Below are 17,356 nucleotides of genomic sequence, written 5' to 3'. Positions count from 1 at the left end.
CGGCATTGAGACATTTGAGATTCCGGATACGACACGTTCCCACAGTTGGAGGTGTTGCGATATCTGCCGGTAGTGTTGTAAGGGGGACTCGATTTAGGAAGGGGTAATGTAGAGTAGGATTCAGGTAAAGGCTGGCGGAGTTGGTCTATGTTTGTCAGGGGAGTTCAAAGGGACCCAAAGGAGAAGTCAATGACGATGTTGAAAACATTCATTTTGGATATTGGGTTGTACTCGTACTCATATTCGTATTCGTGCGTGTTCTTGTACCAGCAATTATGACCATCTCCGAGGCAAGCTGTTTACAGAAATGACGAAAGAACAGCAACAGTGGCAGCTGTGTGTTGCGCCAATACTATGGAACTCGAACATGTAAGTACTGTAGTAGACTGGAGGAAGTGTAGCTACAGTATTTGTGACGAACCGGTAGGTGTAAGTGGATAGATGAGCTCACACACCGGGCTAGAACTCATGTTGCAACTGGCGGCATTGGGAAGGGGATCTGAGAGGAGGTTGAAGCCTTATCGTCTCAAGATACTGTCAAATAGGGACTGTATCCGCGGTACCTATCATTCTGTTATGTCCCCGTGGCAAACAAGTCCACACCAACTATCTCATTGACAACCGGGTTCGCTACTGTTTTGACGCACTCTTGGAATCTGTTATGGGTCCTGGTTCTATCAAGTTCAGGGTCTTGATGAGCTCGGACACCCTCAGCAACAAGCAAAGATTGCATCTTACGCGGGATGCTCTACTCTACGAGCGATCTGCACCCGCTACTTGTAGTACATACTGTAGACAACTGATACCAGGTACATACAGTAAAAGTACATTATTATCGAAATGGTGCAATGAATATATTGGCTAAATCAAATTATTGATCCATTTGGGTCCCAACTTGTTGAAGCAAAGCTGGTCAAGCGTTGGATACACTGCTTCCTACCGATCACCATTGCTAGCACCGGTTCCATTGCCTACACATTCAGCAATAAGAGTCTTGATGCGCCACAAACTCGAGAGGACAGGAGGAAAGATCCACCGGTATTATAATTAGGAAGTTTATGTCTTTGTCAAGATGTCTGACTTCCAGATCGTGACTTCAAGACCGAGCGCAAAGCAGATCGCATATGCGAGAAGCATGCCATAGGTATCCTACAGTACATGCAGTTTTTTCATGATATCACAAAAGCGAACACGCAGATCTTGTCGCCTTGAATATTGTTTTTCAGTTCGATACCCAGATAAAGAACATCGTTGCGGATATCGGGTCGTCTCTCGGAGAGTCTCCTCGGAGCGGAACGGGGACAGTCAGTTGGCAACTTAGTGTAGGGGTGGTCTCTGCCCATAACTGCACTTTCAGCTACAGTTTTTTGTTATCATTGCAATTACTCCTCAGTACAGTACAAGTACAACATATTGCAGTTCTTTTTATCCTTCTTTCCATCGCTTTCGTTGCTACTAAAGATTCACATTTGAAAGCACAACTGACTACTGTGTAATCGATCCGTGTCAACGAAGTGACAAAGCTCATGGGAATCTCATATGACTCGCTTTCAGACTGTCTGAAGTTGTCATGTTCACATCCACTGAACATTTTGCAGGACAATACCGAGGGAAGGCTGAAGAACAGGGACATTAAGGCGCATTCCCTATCATATCGACATAGCTACTACTCCTGTCTACATCTGGCACTACAGAGTCTTGACTCGTGACGTATAAGTTAACAGAATTTTATTTTTACTAGACGCTTGAATAACAAACCTCTTAGTTGTCCTTGAGGATCTGCATGAACTTAGCCTTCTGGGCGTTCTTGACCTTGGTCTTGGGCTCCTTGATGGAACCAAGCTTCTTCTCAGCGAAGGTCTTGGAGTAAGGGTTAAGTCGGAGCAGCTCCTGCTTGTTCTTGAGAGGGTTCATCTTTCGGATGTCCTTCTCCTGGATCTCCTTGGCGGGCTTCAGGATAGACTGGATCTCCTGAGACTCAATGATTCGAGAGACATCAGCGTTGGCCAGAATGTTGGCGGGCAGAGAGTAGCCAGACTTGGCAGAGGCAACAGACTCGGAGCCCCAGATGTTGTCGAGCAGGTTGAAGGCACCCTCGGTCCAGATGACGAATCGGCCAAGGTGAGAGCCGGGAGCGAGCTGGAGCAGGTTGAGGTGTCGCACATCGCAGGTCTCAACACCGGGGATGTTTCGGAAGGCCTTAACGAGACCCTTGTTCTCGGAGTAGACAACAAGGGGACCTCGTCGCTGGGTCCATCGTCGGTTTCGGAGCTTACCCTTACCGGCTCGGATGGTCTTGGACTTGACAACTCGGGCAACGTCTCGGTGGGCACCGACGGCCTTGAGGGCGGCAACGGCGTCCTTGGTCTTGGTGAGGGACTCAATGTCGTTGGAGACAACGAGGGGGACCTCAGCAATGGTCTCGACTCGGTGACCTCGGGCAAGGACAAGGGGAGCAACAGCGGAAGCAGCAATGGCAGAGGCAGTAGCGTATCGCTTCTCGTTGAGGTTCACCTTGACGTGCCACTTTCTCCAGGTCTTGGTAGGAGCGAACATTCGTCCGCCTCGGCACATGTTACCGAAAGCACCCTGACCGGATCGGTGGGTACCGGATCCACCAACTCGGGGAATTCGAGCAACGGCTCGACCAGTTCCCCAAGACTCAGCAGAGGTCTGCTCACCGGCGTTGGAGGCGACGGCGTAAGCCTGTCGCTTGTTCTTGGCGACACCAGTCCAGACGGAGTGGACGATATCGGGTCGGATGGGAGCCTTGAAGACGGCGGGGAGGACGATGGTGACGCCGGCATCAGAGCCGGAAACGCCGTGGACGGAAACCTGGGGTCGAGTGGACATTTTGTGTTACGTTAGAGAGGGAGAAGTGACGAAAGTGAAAATTTACAGTGAGCGGGAGGTGTGGAAATTTTAGAGTTCCAGTTGGGACATGTCACGTGGATAACGGAAAAGCAGTCACAAACACGTGAGGGAGGAGCTTACTGTTTGTGAGAGAGTATACTTAAGGAAAATAATACCAGGATAATGTTTTTCGAGCTCCAAGTTTCGATTTGCCATGGTCTTTAGGTCTCTATGGTGTCCCATGGGGCCATATAATGACACTCCTTATATTACAGGACATCCCAAATAGGACATGAAAATAAGCTTTGCCAACCCTAAATGTTTGGAGGTGTAGACTTGAGAATAACAGTGAGGTGTGTATTTGGTAATTCTACAACGGGTTTTGGTGGTGGTAATTTTGATTTAGTGTATATTTGTCTTTGTTTATGTTTACTTAAATGTTGCTGGATTCTTTTTAGCACATTATTACCACCATTACATTGTGTTGAGGGTATTCGTAGTTACAGTATGTACATACGATACTTGAGTCCCAGACAACGCCGACAATGCCGAACCATCTCTAGACTCTGGGTAAGTGTTCATGCGCTGGAGACGAGAGATATCGAGATCTGCCAACTCTGCTACAGGTAATGAGGAAAGCGTTGTTGATTTGACGCCCTCTGTCCTCGAATGGACCTATGCTTGTAGTTCCTTAGCCCGGTAGGTGGTAAAACTGTATTGGCTGTGGAGGCTGTAGGAGTGAGAAGCATGGTGGGGTTTCGGCAGAAGAGTTCAGAGGCCTTGAGAGACATGTGAGCACTTCCGGATGCGTGGGGACTAATGCTCTAGACTCGCACGAGTCAGTTTCTTGTACTACAGACTGGAGCTGAGTGCTATGCCGAGCTTACTTGAAAAATCTCACTGTAGCAATTGTAGACGGTTTGGAAATCCGTATAGCTCCAGATGGTAGTAGGTACTATACCGGTTACTACTGCACGATACGTAGACGCGAGTGCGAGACATAGGGCGACTCCACCGAGGGGATGGAGGACTGGGTCACATTCTTGTCCATATGAACATGTCCATAAAGCCCCGGTGACTTTCTTCACAGCGACTGTTGTTGCACCATAATGCAAGTCAGAAGTCGACTCAAGCCTCGTCCTAGCACCTGATGACCCCTCAATTGTCCTCCACTGGACTCTACTTCCGCCAACGCTAGCGCCTGTACGGCTGAGCTTAGTGTGCCTGTGTGGAGCCCTTTCTGCGTGAGTGCTGTCAGAACTGCTTGCAGCGTTGTAGAGGAGACCAAACAAGCCGTCGGACACGGGAGACATGACGAGCTGCTACAAATAGAGATGAAAGAAGTTCGTTGTTTTTTTCGTTCCGGCTCCTCTGTGAGACTCGCATCGTATACACTATCCGTGGAGCTTCAGTCGGTAGTTTCTTTTTGATCAGGTGTACGTTCACTCCGGAGCATACGGGGCTCATGAGTTAGTTGTACGAGTTGGTGGGGTGACCAAGAGTACGACTGGACTTGTCTAAAAGCTTGTGCGGTGGCTGTGAGAACAAAAATGGTGATTTATTGGTTGGCAGCAGATTGTTCTTTCGAACAACACACACCATGTCTCTACCGCACCCGTACAAGTATAAATAGGTCACTTTCGCCCCCCCCTCATCGGCCGGAAAAATTACCATACTTCCAGCATGCTGCGCTTCTGTTGGGACAGCAATCTCGTATATCAGCAACCTTAATGGGATGCATGAAGCCTCGGCCAAAGCACCGAGTGGAGCTGCTATCTTTGCCAATGAGCGGTATATCGGCATGGAAGGAATTGGACAGTGGATTTTGTGGTCTAAAATTTGCAATTCAGTCTCCTTTCTAGCCCTTTCCACTCTCAGTGAGGCATTATATACCCCCCTCCAAAGTTACCCTATTACAGATTCCATGTCCTCTTTAGACTTCCCCTCCCAGCCCCAGCCATATGGGCCGATGGGCGACATATATCACTGCACGTTGAACCACCTACTTGTGACAGCCAATTGATTGATCGACTTCAGCAAAATCCAATTGAGAAATCGAGACGATAAAAACAACACGTCATTGCATACAAACCAGACTCCACATCTACACCACCACAACCACCACACCCACCACCAACCATGACACTACAAGTTTGCAAAGACGATCCTTGGCTCAAACCATTCGAGGAGGAACTCCTTCGACGACAAGCCCTAGTGGGCCAGTGGAAGGACCATTTTGCCAAGGAGGGAGGTCTTGCTGAGTTTGCAGCCTCCTATAAACGATACGGACTCCATGTCAACAAGGACAACTCGGTCACCTACAGAGAGTGGGCTCCAGGAGCCTCCGAAGCAGTTCTAACCGGCGACTTCAACGGCTGGGACAGACAACAGTACCACATGACCAGAGACGAGTATGGACTGTGGAGCGTGACTGTGCCTCCTACCTCAGATGGTCAGGTGGCAATCCCCCATAACTCCAAGGTCAAGCTTGCTCTGAAGACCTCCAACGGTCAATGGGTCGATCGACTGCCTGCCTGGTCCACCTACGTCGTCCAGGACCTGTCCAAATCGCCCATCTATGAGGCTGTGTTCTGGAACCCTCCCGAGTCGGAAAAGTACCAGTGGAAGAACAAATCTCCCCCCACTCCTGCCAACGCCCAAATCTACGAAGCCCACGTGGGTATCTCCTCCAGCGAACCTCGAGTCGGCACTTACAAGGAGTTTACAAAGAACATTCTCCCTCGAATCCACAAACTGGGCTACAACGTGATCCAGCTCATGGCCATCATGGAACACGCCTACTACGCCTCCTTTGGCTACCAGGTCACCTCCTTCTACGCTATTTCGTCCCGATATGGTACTCCAGAGGACCTCAAGGAGCTCATTGACACCGCTCACGGTATGGGTATTACTGTTCTTCTGGATGTTGTGCACTCTCATGCTTGCAAAAACGTCGATGACGGTCTCAACAACTTTGATGGAACTGACCACCAGTACTTCCATGGTGGAGCAAAGGGAGACCATCCTCAGTGGGACTCAAAGCTGTTTGATTACGGAAAGTACGAGGTTCTTCGGTTCTTGCTGTCCAACCTGCGGTTCTATATTGAGGAGTACCACTTTGACGGCTTCCGGTTTGACGGAGTCACCTCTATGCTCTACAAGCATCATGGTCTCGGTACCGGCTTCTCCGGTGGCTACCATGAGTACTTTGGAGACGAACATGTTGATCAGCAGGCCGTTGTTTATCTCATGTTGGCTCACGAGCTCATGAGGGAGCTGCAACCTCTTCTTCGACCCGGAGAAGATGCAGGCAACTTCCTCTCCATCGCCGAAGATGTGTCTGGAATGCCTGCTCTCTGTAGACCTGTTTCTGAGGGAGGTGTTGGCTTTGACTACCGTCTGGCCATGGCTATTCCCGACATGTGGATCAAGCTCGTCAAGGAGACCCGAGACGAGGACTGGGACATGGGCAACATTGTTTTTACTTTGACCAACCGTCGTCATCGAGAAAAGACCATTGCTTATGCTGAGTCTCATGATCAGGCTCTGGTTGGAGACAAAACTCTGGCCTTCTGGCTCATGGATAAGGAAATGTACACCTCCATGTCTGTTCTTTCCGACCCCAACCCCATCATTGACCGAGGAATCGCTCTCCACAAGATGATTCGACTCATCACCCATTCTCTTGGAGGAGAAGGATACCTCAACTTTGAGGGTAACGAGTTTGGACACCCTGAGTGGCTGGACTTCCCTCGAGAGGGCAATGGCTCCTCTTTCCACTACTGTCGACGACAGTGGCCTGTGGTGGATGACAAGCTGTTGAGATACCAGCATCTTAATGAATTCGATGCCGCCATGCAGCACCGAGGAGACCACTACGGCTGGCTGTCGGCCGACCAGGCTTACGTGTCGTTGAAGAACGAGGACGACAAGGTGGTTGTGTATGAGCGAGCTGGTCTGGTGTTTGTCTTCAACTTCCACCCCAACAAGTCGTTCACTGACTACAGAATCGGTGTGGACCAGCCTGGAACATACACCCTTGTGTTGGATTCTGATTCTCCCGAGTTTGGAGGTTTTGGCCGAATCGACCACGAAAAGACCCGATGCCATACCGAGCCTCTGGAGTGGAACGGACGGGCTAACTGTATGCATATCTACATTCCTTCTCGAGTGGCTCTGGTGTTTGCCCGGGAGGATGACCCTAGACGAAAGTAAGTAGTGACAAGCCAACAATGGCGAAGAGCGTCGCTGGGCTAAAGTCACTACCGCAAGGCATTCAGGATGAAAAGCACTTCTGTTTTTTATTATTATTTGATTTCGAACATTATATTGTAGACACAAAGCTATTGCCATCATGAAAGGATTGATGTAAAACCTACTGTACGTACTTGTAGATATTGTATGTACAGTATGTACGAGTACATACTGTACTTTTCATTAGTGTGTCTAGTTGTCTCTACATACTAATAATGAGTTAGTGGAGATATCTACATCCGTATTTACATCGACCGCGGTACTTCTCAATCATCCGTTAACAATTCATACTTCATTACATTCACTCCGTTTAGTCAGAGGGGCCAATCATCTTCTCGGGTCGGACCCACTGGTCAAACTCCTCAGAGGTGAGAGCGCCGAGCTCGAGGGCAGACTCCTTAAGAGTGATTCCCTTCTTGTGGGCGTTCTTGGCGACCTTGGAGGCCATGTCGTAGCCAATCTTGGGGTTGAGGGCGGTGACCAGCATGAGAGACTCGTTCATGAGCTGGGAGATTCGCTTCTCGTTGGCGACAATGCCGTCGACACAGTGGATTCGGAAAGATCGAGATCCATCAGCAATGAGTCGGATGGACTCGAGCAGGTTGGCGATCATGACGGGCTTGAAGACGTTCAGCTCGAACTGACCGGAGGCACCGGCGTAGGTGATAGTGGAGTTGTTTCCGAAAACCTGGCAGCAGACCATGGTCAGAGCCTCGTTCTGGGTGGGGTTGACCTTACCGGGCATGATGGAAGAACCGGGCTCGTTCTCGGGGAGAGCAAGCTCGCCGTAGCCACATCGGGGACCGGAACCGAGGTATCGGATATCGTTGGCAATCTTGAACAGAGACACGGCAACGGTGTTGAGGGCACCGGAGGCCTCGACAATGGCGTCGTGGGCGGCAAGAGCCTCAAACTTGTTGGGGGCGGTGGAGAACTCCTCGCCGGTGATCTTGGAGACCTCAGCGGCGACGGCAGTGTCGAAACCCTTCTTGGTGTTAAGACCGGTACCGACGGCGGTTCCTCCCTGGGCAAGGTGTCGGAGTCGGGGAAGAACGTCCTTGACTCGCTCAATGCCGTACTTGACCTGGGTCACGTAGCCGGAGAACTCCTGGCCGAGGGTCAGGGGGGTAGCGTCCTGCAGATGGGTTCGGCCAATCTTGATAATCTTGTCGAACTCTGCAGACTTCTTGGCGAGGGACTCCTCGAGCAGCTGCAGCTGGGGGATCAGGTTCTTGGTGATCTCCATGACGGCGGCAATGTGCATGACGGTGGGGAAGGTGTCGTTGGAAGACTGGGACATGTTGACGTGGTCGTTGGGGTGCACGGGGGACTTGGAGCCGAGCTTTCCGCCGAGCATCTCAATGGCTCGGTTGGAGATGACCTCGTTGGAGTTCATGTTGGACTGGGTACCGGAACCGGTCTGGAAGACAACCAGGGGGAAATCCTTGGTAAGCTTGCCGTCAATGACCTCCTGGGCAGCCTTCTGGATGGCCTCGCCAACCTTGGGGTCCAGACCGTACTTCATGTTGACGGTGGCAGCGGCCTTCTTGAGGATGCCAAAGGCCTTGACAATGGGCTCGGGCATCTTGGCCTTCTCTCCGCCAATGTCAAAGTTCTGCAGAGATCGCTGGGTCTGGGCGCCCCAGTAGTGGGAGTCGTCGACATCAATGTCTCCAAAGGCGTCCTTCTCGACTCGCTTGCCGAGGAAGGCGGGGGTGGTGGAGAAGGTTCGAAGGGTGAGAGGTCGAGAGACCTTGGCTAGTCGGACTGTTCGGAGCATCTGAGTTAGAATGTGAGTTATAATGATCATGAGAGGCCGTAGGTCTTGAGCGACAGGCACAGGCTCAGTTACTGGTTCATGGTTCGGCTTGGATCAGGTTTTGTATCGTTTTGTGCTTCCGATTGAATCACAATATGGGCCGCCTGACCCAGGTTACGGTGGCTCAATGACTTCACAGTTACACAGCTGAACCACATACAACTCAAACGTACGTGTTGTGTAACCCGTGATAATCATGTACACGTAGTCGTATCACCATAACCACACCCACCTAACCACCTGTTGAAGACGCCAACAGCACCACTTGGAGAGCACTATCAGTAGTAAATACTGTGTTTCCATTCAATATTGGACTCAATTGTCTCATTTCAATTGACACAATTCCCGCTCGCGTCTTGGACCGCTCCATACTCACCTTTGGACTGTAGGTGGGAAAATCAAGAAGAGCGGTTTTCCAGGATAAGACCCAACCAATGATTCGGGCGGACTCGGGAACCCTAACCTCGTTTCGGGAGGTTAACTTTATTGATAACGATGAAAAATCCTAGCTGTTCTCTGAGAGGTGAATAAATAAAGACATTTTCAATATGGAATTATAAATAATATCTCCAGAGTTTCACCTTTCGATTCAATGTTTTTCCGCCTTCTTATTGCATCTGTGAGGGCCAATAATCCCCCCCAAAACTCAACCGAAAATATGTCAGTGTCTACTTGTAGACTGAAAAAGCTTGGGGAGAGCTGCATGACATGCCATTGGGGAGGAATTGTTGTGTTAATTTCCGACCAGCACCCGGTACACGGAAGCGGGCCGTATCTGGACATTCTCCATGACAATACAGTTCTTCTGATACCTTTAAATCACCTCTGCGGTGCCATTGTGTAGTTGCAAGCATCGGGAGATACACTTGGTTCCACATGGATCAGATAAGAGCCGAGGTCAAGGGGTCAAGGGGAAGTGATTGATCTCATGCTCCTGTCAAAGTCCCAAGCCGTATCCATCTCGGATCAGAGTCACGTGATAAGTAGACGAGGGCTCTGCATGCTGTTTTGCAACCGGCCATCCATCTACAAGTATGTCAATAACTCCTCATCTATATAATACACGTCATGCTCTCCACACGAACTACACATAGCCTTTTCGAGGCAACCTAACTTTACTGTTGGAAGGAGTTGAAAGTGATTGTTATACAAAGATGCATATCTACGGTACCAAGAAAATAACTGTACAATCCATTCTATCTATAAAATCAAGTATATATATAAGTGTTAGATGGCTTACTGCCACTTGTAGGTTCCCCAAGAAAGAGAGGCCTGGGGAGCAGCGTAAACCTGCTTACCCTTATCTCCGTCAGCAGCTCCGAGAGCGAAAAACAGAGGGAAGAGATGCTCGGCAGTAGGATGGGCTCGTCGTCGGTCCTTGTCGTTCCACAACGTCTTGACATTTCGCTTGTACTGTTCGTCGGGAATCTTGCCGTCCTCGTTGGCAGTGACATTCTGGACAAGCTTGTTGACCTCCTTCTCAAAGGTTACGGCGTAGTCAGCATGGCCTCCGTAGTAGGCGCCTAGCTCTCGCAGGTTGTGAACGGACATTCCGGAGCCAATAATCCAGTAACCCTGTTCTCTCAGAGGAGCAAGAACCTTGCCGAGGTCGTAGAATCTGTTCGCAACGTCATCCTCGTTTCCGTTGGCCTTGAGCTGGTCTCCAGCAGGCTCAGAAATCTGCAAAACGGGGAAGGGAACCTCTCCGTCAGCCTCTCCGGCATGCTCAAACATGACCTTGGAAGAGACCCACAGACCGTGGTCCCACTTCTTGTCGGTTCGGAGCTGAGCTTGGTACTTGTCAGAGGAGTCAATGACATCGGCGACCTTGAGAGCAAGCTCGTGGGAATGTCGGGCAAAGAACTTCTCTTGGTAGAGCTTTCGGGGGAAGCCGAAGAAGTCGTACTCGAGTCGTCCAAGACCGTCGGCAGGATCGGTGGCAATTCCAACGGGGATCTTTCCAAGCTTGGGAGTGATCTTCGGCAGCTTGTTGGGAGAAACCTCTCGAGGGTTCTCGTCCTTCTGGTAGGCATGCTCCCAGTGGGCGGACATGACAATGACGCCTTTGACGGACTCGGGGTTCTCCTTGTGCTTCTTGAGCAGCTCTCGGCCAAAGGCTCGCAGGTAGGCGAAAGCCTTCTGATCCGAGTTGGGGTCGCCCTCGTACATGAGAGTAGGGCCTCCGTGGGGCACGAAGAGAACGGGGGTTCGTTTGGCGATGGAAGGCATGTCTAGATCGGGGAGTTTGGTGTCGTAGGACTGAGTGTTGGTGGTGGTTGATGTAATGGGTGTGTTGGTGATGTTGGAAATGTAGGCTTTTCGACCAAGTAGAGAGGCGAAAACGGCTAGTGTGAGGAAGAAGAGAGATGTGAGTGTGTTCATCTGGAAGTTACCATGGCAGGGCGACGTCGGTGGTATATATACATTTTTTAGCACGGTTTTGCAGGGCGCAACTGGGATGTGTGACGGTTAGGATCCCGTGCATAATCACTGATTTGGGTTTGAATGGGGGGGGGAGCACAACGTGTCTCATAACTGGGGTTATAGAAGGGCCATGCGAAATCTGATAGAGACGACTATGGTTATTTTTGGCGGTTTTATGGCAATTCCGCTTTCATATTTCCATTATGAAGAGTATTCGTCGATATTCAGAGCCTTCAACCACCCCGCACTCGACCCAACTCAATTATCTAATTCCTTCAAATGCTCAGTCACACAAGGGCAAACTCTGTACAGTCACTTCTGACTTAGCAACACTAATGCGTGAACGCGAGCAAAAAAGCAAAACGGACCAAAGTCAAGAACCATACAGAGACCCGGATTTGCAAGCATTACGAGCATGAGTAAGGGGCAGGTGCATGACTGAATAATCTGATTGTGGGATGTGGCGGTATACATTGACTATTGTCCATCTGCTGATAACGCTCTGGCTATAGATGGTCATACTATCGTGCTTACTGTCGTGCTTGCTATCGTGCTTAATACCGTGCTTACTATCGTACAATGCAGTATATACTGGTACTCGTAGGTACAGCTATTAGATAGGAGGCATTTGAGGGTTGAGACTTCATCCACGTCTTCGAAAAGGTGCTCATATTTGCCTGAAGCCTCAACTGAACTTCTTGCTGCTCAGTAAGCCGCGCTCTGATGTTCTTCGACGCCTTGCAACTATCTGTAATAACATCCTCGCTGGGAGGAAGATCATTAGGAATAATTATGATTCCTCTTAGTCAAGCGAGTTAGTAAGGCAGATAAACTCGGACGACAGCGTGGGGGCCTGTTGGCTGGGGCCCACCAGCCGATGACTGAGTGGCCATAGCTGACGTTTTATTACAATATTCCGTGGCAAATGTCGGTTTTTTCTCCTCTTTCAGGCGCGTTTTGGGCTGTTTTGGCCTCGTTTCCGCATTCTAGAATTTTCCGCTGTAAATGGAATGGAATATCTCGTGAATCGTCAAGGCGGACTCCGAACCGTGACACGTCAAAATATGATACAGAGAAAAATTCCTCATACCATCAAGTTGAATGCCCGGCTGAAATTCTCGTAACCTGGAAACGTGAATGTCCTGGTGGAGCCCAAACACGTGCACTCCCCCTGGTCCGGTCACGTGACCCCCCCCTTTTGCTTCTTCTCACCCTGCGCATCCCTCCGACATGATATTAAACTCAGTGTGGAAGTCAGTGTGGAAGTCAGTGTGGAAAGTCAGTGTGGAAGGAGGAAATGATGGAGATGACACCCAGGCCTCGGCTGGATGATGTAGGGACGCATGTCATGTGACCTGGTAGTTGTCACGTGTCTATGGACATTGCGGCCCCTATATCCCCCTCTCCACCAAATATGTCATACCGCGTTATACTAGGGTTATACTTATACTTGTACAATGTGTTTTGGAAGCGTATATTCTACCACGGCTTGTACAGTAAGAGAGGTTCATATTATCTAATCAACCCCGAAATATACCGGTACGAATACAAGTACTTGTATCCGGGTCACATGATAATACTCTGACAACAAACAGGACATCCTATTTATATACACGTGCAACCACGTGCAGTGACCCACATCCTCCCGTGTCTGTATATCCCTCAATACCACCCTACGGATCGCTATAACAGGTCCCATCGCATCCATGTTACATTCTGCAGCCTTAGTACGGCTGCCTGGAACAAGTGTTTGTCTATGTTTTACCCCGTTTGTTCATACTGGTCTAGCGCGCCGTGCGCCAAAGTCACGTGGCCTCCCCCAGATGGCCCATGACACGGCTCATTACACGGCTATCATAATTAATATAAATATGTCTGCTCCATCTCCTGTCTCCGTCCCTTTTCAATCTCCGACTGATAGAGTTCTGTCAGGGTGGGCCAGAAAAAAAACAGGTGACTTTTTTGACCCCGGCAAGCCAGACTCACAAGGTAAACACTCTCACAACGGCGGCGGCTGGGACTTTGCTGTCGAGCGTTACCTCTTCGAGTCTAGGAATTTAGCCGTGGGAGATCACCGTTGAAGAGAGAGACGAACGCGTTCTCCGGGGGTGACACCAAGCGGGATAAGTCTTGCCGGCGGGGCGAAAAGCGGCGATAATATGGGATAGAAGTGGCGAGCTCGGTAATATCTGCACATGGAGCAGACCAAGAGAGTCTAGTCCACGTGACGACGGTAGAAGCAGCTAGGCAATCTAAGTTTCGGATTGCTTCGGAATCGGGATCGTTGTGGGGGTCGGTCGACCCTATGGCATCCATGGGTGGGGCAAATGCCAAAATAAAAACACCAAATCGGAGATAAAGGAATCTTCCCTTAATCAAGACCAACAGCATCCGACTACCTTCATTATTCGCCAGTTTACAGACACCCTCATTTCGCCCCTCTCACAAAATAACCTTTTGGATTGCTCGGCTCTCTTAAAAATGCAGACGGGAAAAAATAGCTAAAGTATATATACAACAAGTTTGCCCCACATTTTGAGGTTGAAAATAATTGAAAACGGATTCACAAAAAAGCCGACCGGTCAACCGCGCCCCAACTACAACCATGCCAGCTATCTTCCCGGACAACGGGTCTATGGTCTCGGACGATATGTCGTCTTACTCACGAGACGTGCTATCTCTCATGGTCCCCCGAACCCGACGCCCACCAGCAGTCACTCTTCCCTATATACCCTCTCCTAACCCCTTTCACACGCTGGATCTGTACCTGCCCGAATCGGGTCTCTGTCCAACCACCAAGTGGCTCATTTTCATCCATGGAGGCTACTGGAGGGACGCCTCCCAGAGCAAAGACGTAGGAGCTAGTATTCTGACCCGTCTGCCTCCCCACTGGGCCGGAGCCTCGATCGACTACCGCCTGAGTCCCGAGGTGGAACACCCAGACCACCTTCACGATGTTACAGCAGCTGTACAGTTCCTCAGAAATGCATACGGAATCAAAACAGCCGTCATTCTGGCCCATGGAGCAGGAGCCTGCATGGCCTTCCAGTACGTGGCAGCTCGTCTGTCGCTTGGAGAAACCTGGGTGAAGCATATTGTGGGCTCGGGAGGTGTCTACGACTTGTTGGACGTGTCGCAGTCTTCCCCGTGCTACAAATCATACATTCTAGACGCCTATGGAGCCGATGCTGAGAACTGGGATGACTCGTCCCCCGCAAGACTCGAATGGGACGCTCTATACGGCCCTGACGTGGCCGATCTCAAATTCACACTCGTCCACTCGAAACACGACACCCTGGTGCCTCTCAGACAGGTTCTGCAGTTTGAAGATACACTGACCAAGGCTGGCTTTACAGCCACGCTCAGACTGGTGGACATCCATGACCACGATGCTGTCCTTGAGACGTCTGACCTGATCAATGTCGTACTGGCTATCTGCGAGGAGATGGATCACAAGGAAGAGCAGCAGTATCTTAGACTGTTGGAGTAGGATACATGAGGACATTGTCCGTGAGGGCCATCAAGAGTAACCCTCCCTCATCTTCCCCACACAAACTGCAGGGTATCCTAACGCCGCGTTCTGTTTAACAGGGGCTTCCAACACAAAACAAAACATCCAGACTATGAACACTGGAACTCATCAGCATATGAGCATCATGCATAATTACTAACTATAAGAGTACATACATAATAATTTATTCCGAGATGAAACAGCTGCCCTTGTAGTATGTCTTTGTACCACCACTTCTTTACGTTCCAATAGTTACAAAACACACAGAGGCACCTTTACAGACCACAGCCATCATATATCAATACATTTGAGAAGCTATAAGCAATAAATAATCCTTCTACTATCACAATCACACCTTGAAACCCACCCTCTCCTCTTCAGCCTCCTGCTCAAGCTCATCATCTATAACTTCCACAGCCTCAAACATCTCCACCTTGCCAAACGCACCTTCTCTCCATGGGACTGGCATTTGCTTGTCATCCTCGTCGCCCAAACTCTGCCCCTGCAACCCCACATAACCAACAGTGACGTTATCTGTATGTCTCAGAGTCATGACGACTCTCTCCATATCCACATCCATGCGGAGAATGCGAGACCAAAAGTCGTGCATAGTGATGGTGGTGCACAGATCTTCTCTAGACTGGGTTGGCTGGGTATCTGAGCTGGCTCTCAGATCATCACACAGTCCCTCAAAGTCATCCATAGCCCATTCATAGAACACAGGCGTATCTGAATCAGCCGAAGCTCCAGCCAAATGTACCACAGGCATTCCGTCTCCATACTTGGCCACGAAGGTCTTGCCAGTTAGTAGATCACCGACATAGAAAGGATCCGAGTTGGATGCTGTCACATATCGCTCCTTCCCCCGAGGATCCAAGTCGGCATGTCCTGTGGTCTCTGTGTAGATACCAATAGGGGCCCAGTCAGTTCGGGTGGCACTCAGGGCACGAGTGTACTTTCTTTGCTGGTAGAATCCTCTTACTTCGGTGCTGACATTGAGCTTTGTGAACTGCTGGTAAGTCTGGCGTTTCTGGAACCCCAAATCAACCCATAGACGCACAAACTGGCCATCCACGTTGAAGTAGAGCAAGCCATTGTAAATTTCAATCTGGATATCCACCGGGAAGGTAGTGATAGTGTGGCCTTCCAGTTTGGCCAACAGAACCACCTTGTTTTCATACGGATTGGGGTCCATGTACGAAATACGAAGTGTGGGCGTCGAGTACTCCACGATGAAAGCTCCCCCAAAAGGCGCAGGCAACATCTTGATTCGATAGTGGCCATTAGCTCCATCATCTCGAATAAGTGGGAGCGCCACCGAAGAGCATGGATCGAAGCCAATGGATCCATCCTCTAACGTTGATCCAGGCTTGTCGATCAAGTAGTCGATCTGCGAGTACATGTGACCTCTTCTCTGTTCCGTGAGATGAATGGTCGTGGAATTCTCCCCAGAAAACCAGAGCCGTTGTCCCACGGGATCATCCTCATGAATAACCATTGTACTGTGATCTGGTCTATCGTCGAAGATTTGCGAAAGCTGCTTTGGTCGTTTGGACTCTGCCGGTGAGATTACACTCTTTCTGAGAGTCTTGAGATTCATAGAGATGTCGCCAACACACAAGTGTTCGCCCTGGAACTTGTATGGTTCATGACGAGGATCAATTTCGTCGAAAATGGGCTCAAACGAGTCTGGAAGATTAGTGTCGATGCTCACCGTGGGCAGAAATTCAACGACTGGGTGCACCGACAACAAGGGTCTCAGGTTCTTCACCACCTTCCACTTGGGTGATTTTGAGCGGACTCCAGAGGTTCGAGATCGGATCAAACGAGCTGCTCTAGCCCAGGTGTAAATTTGGGTGCCTGATTCGTCGAGGGTCATCCAAGGCACTCGTTTCTGGACCTTGGATCGGATCAGACTGTCGTCTAGACCCTCAAAGACGTGGAAGAAGGTGCAAGAGCTTTCACTGAGCGCAAGGCAACTCTCCAAGTCGCAGAGATGAAATAGCTGCAAACAAAGCTCCACCGGGAGTGTCATTCGTGGCACTGTGACGATAGCAATGGTAGTCATCACATGTACTGTATACAGAAACCAGCTGCACGATAATACAGCTCTTACCCTAGCCCTAAATACCCAATCGTAAGTAGCCCATCTCATATGGGAGACGTCCAAGGGGAAGGGTGGGGTCAATTTGTATCACTGATGTTTCACGATGTAGCTTGGATTCGGTACAAATAATGAATTTTGTTTTCCTCCCGCGTTTTTCTCCCTAAAAGCCTCGTTTTGATGTTCTGTTCTGTTCTATCACCTCATCTCCAAGACCCTTAAGCATCTCCACCCTCTTGTTAACTGAGTTCAAAGATGCATTATCCATGTTGATTAAAACTAGTTATGCGTTTGAGACATGTGCTTAGTGGGTCTCGGTAGATGGACAATAATCAACCTTACAGCGAAGATAGGACTACTGGAAGTCAAATAACAGACATATGTTGATGAA

At 49.8% G+C, this 17,356-nt stretch overlaps 6 protein-coding genes across 6 annotated transcripts; 2 read left to right on the top strand and 4 right to left on the bottom strand.

The window, feature by feature from the left end:
• Positions 1-1,761: 1,761 nt before the first annotated feature.
• On the bottom strand, positions 1,762-2,853 carry YALI1_C09094g (60S ribosomal protein uL4; the record flags this gene model as incomplete). The annotated part of the gene is made up of 1 exon (XM_501532.3): positions 1,762-2,853. The coding sequence occupies one exon, from the start codon at positions 2,851-2,853 to the stop codon at positions 1,762-1,764; it is 1,092 nt and encodes a 363-aa protein (XP_501532.1).
• Positions 2,854-4,992: 2,139 nt separating this feature from the next.
• On the top strand, positions 4,993-7,068 carry YALI1_C09072g (uncharacterized protein; the record flags this gene model as incomplete). The annotated part of the gene is made up of 1 exon (XM_501531.1): positions 4,993-7,068. The coding sequence occupies one exon, from the start codon at positions 4,993-4,995 to the stop codon at positions 7,066-7,068; it is 2,076 nt and encodes a 691-aa protein (XP_501531.1).
• Positions 7,069-7,417: 349 nt separating this feature from the next.
• YALI1_C09033g (uncharacterized protein) lies at positions 7,418-8,917 on the bottom strand (the record flags this gene model as incomplete). Its single annotated transcript, XM_501530.3, has 1 exon — positions 7,418-8,917. The coding sequence occupies one exon, from the start codon at positions 8,915-8,917 to the stop codon at positions 7,418-7,420; it is 1,500 nt and encodes a 499-aa protein (XP_501530.2).
• Positions 8,918-10,162: 1,245 nt separating this feature from the next.
• On the bottom strand, positions 10,163-11,308 carry YALI1_C09009g (uncharacterized protein; the record flags this gene model as incomplete). Its single annotated transcript, XM_501529.3, has 1 exon — positions 10,163-11,308. One exon carries the CDS (start codon positions 11,306-11,308, stop codon positions 10,163-10,165), a length of 1,146 nt encoding a protein of 381 aa, XP_501529.2.
• Positions 11,309-13,955: 2,647 nt separating this feature from the next.
• YALI1_C08983g (uncharacterized protein) lies at positions 13,956-14,840 on the top strand (the record flags this gene model as incomplete). Its single annotated transcript, XM_501528.3, has 1 exon — positions 13,956-14,840. The coding sequence occupies one exon, from the start codon at positions 13,956-13,958 to the stop codon at positions 14,838-14,840; it is 885 nt and encodes a 294-aa protein (XP_501528.2).
• Positions 14,841-15,210: 370 nt separating this feature from the next.
• Positions 15,211-17,016, bottom strand: YALI1_C08952g (uncharacterized protein; the record flags this gene model as incomplete). The annotated part of the gene is made up of 1 exon (XM_501527.3): positions 15,211-17,016. One exon carries the CDS (start codon positions 17,014-17,016, stop codon positions 15,211-15,213), a length of 1,806 nt encoding a protein of 601 aa, XP_501527.3.
• Between the last annotated feature and the right edge of the window lie 340 nt (positions 17,017-17,356).

Source organism: Yarrowia lipolytica, chromosome 1C, assembly GCF_001761485.1.
Source record: "Yarrowia lipolytica chromosome 1C, complete sequence".
NCBI lineage: Eukaryota > Fungi > Ascomycota > Dipodascomycetes > Dipodascales > Yarrowia > Yarrowia lipolytica.
The sequence above is the reverse complement of the archived record's forward strand: the minus strand, read 5'-3'. Positions and strand labels throughout refer to the sequence as shown.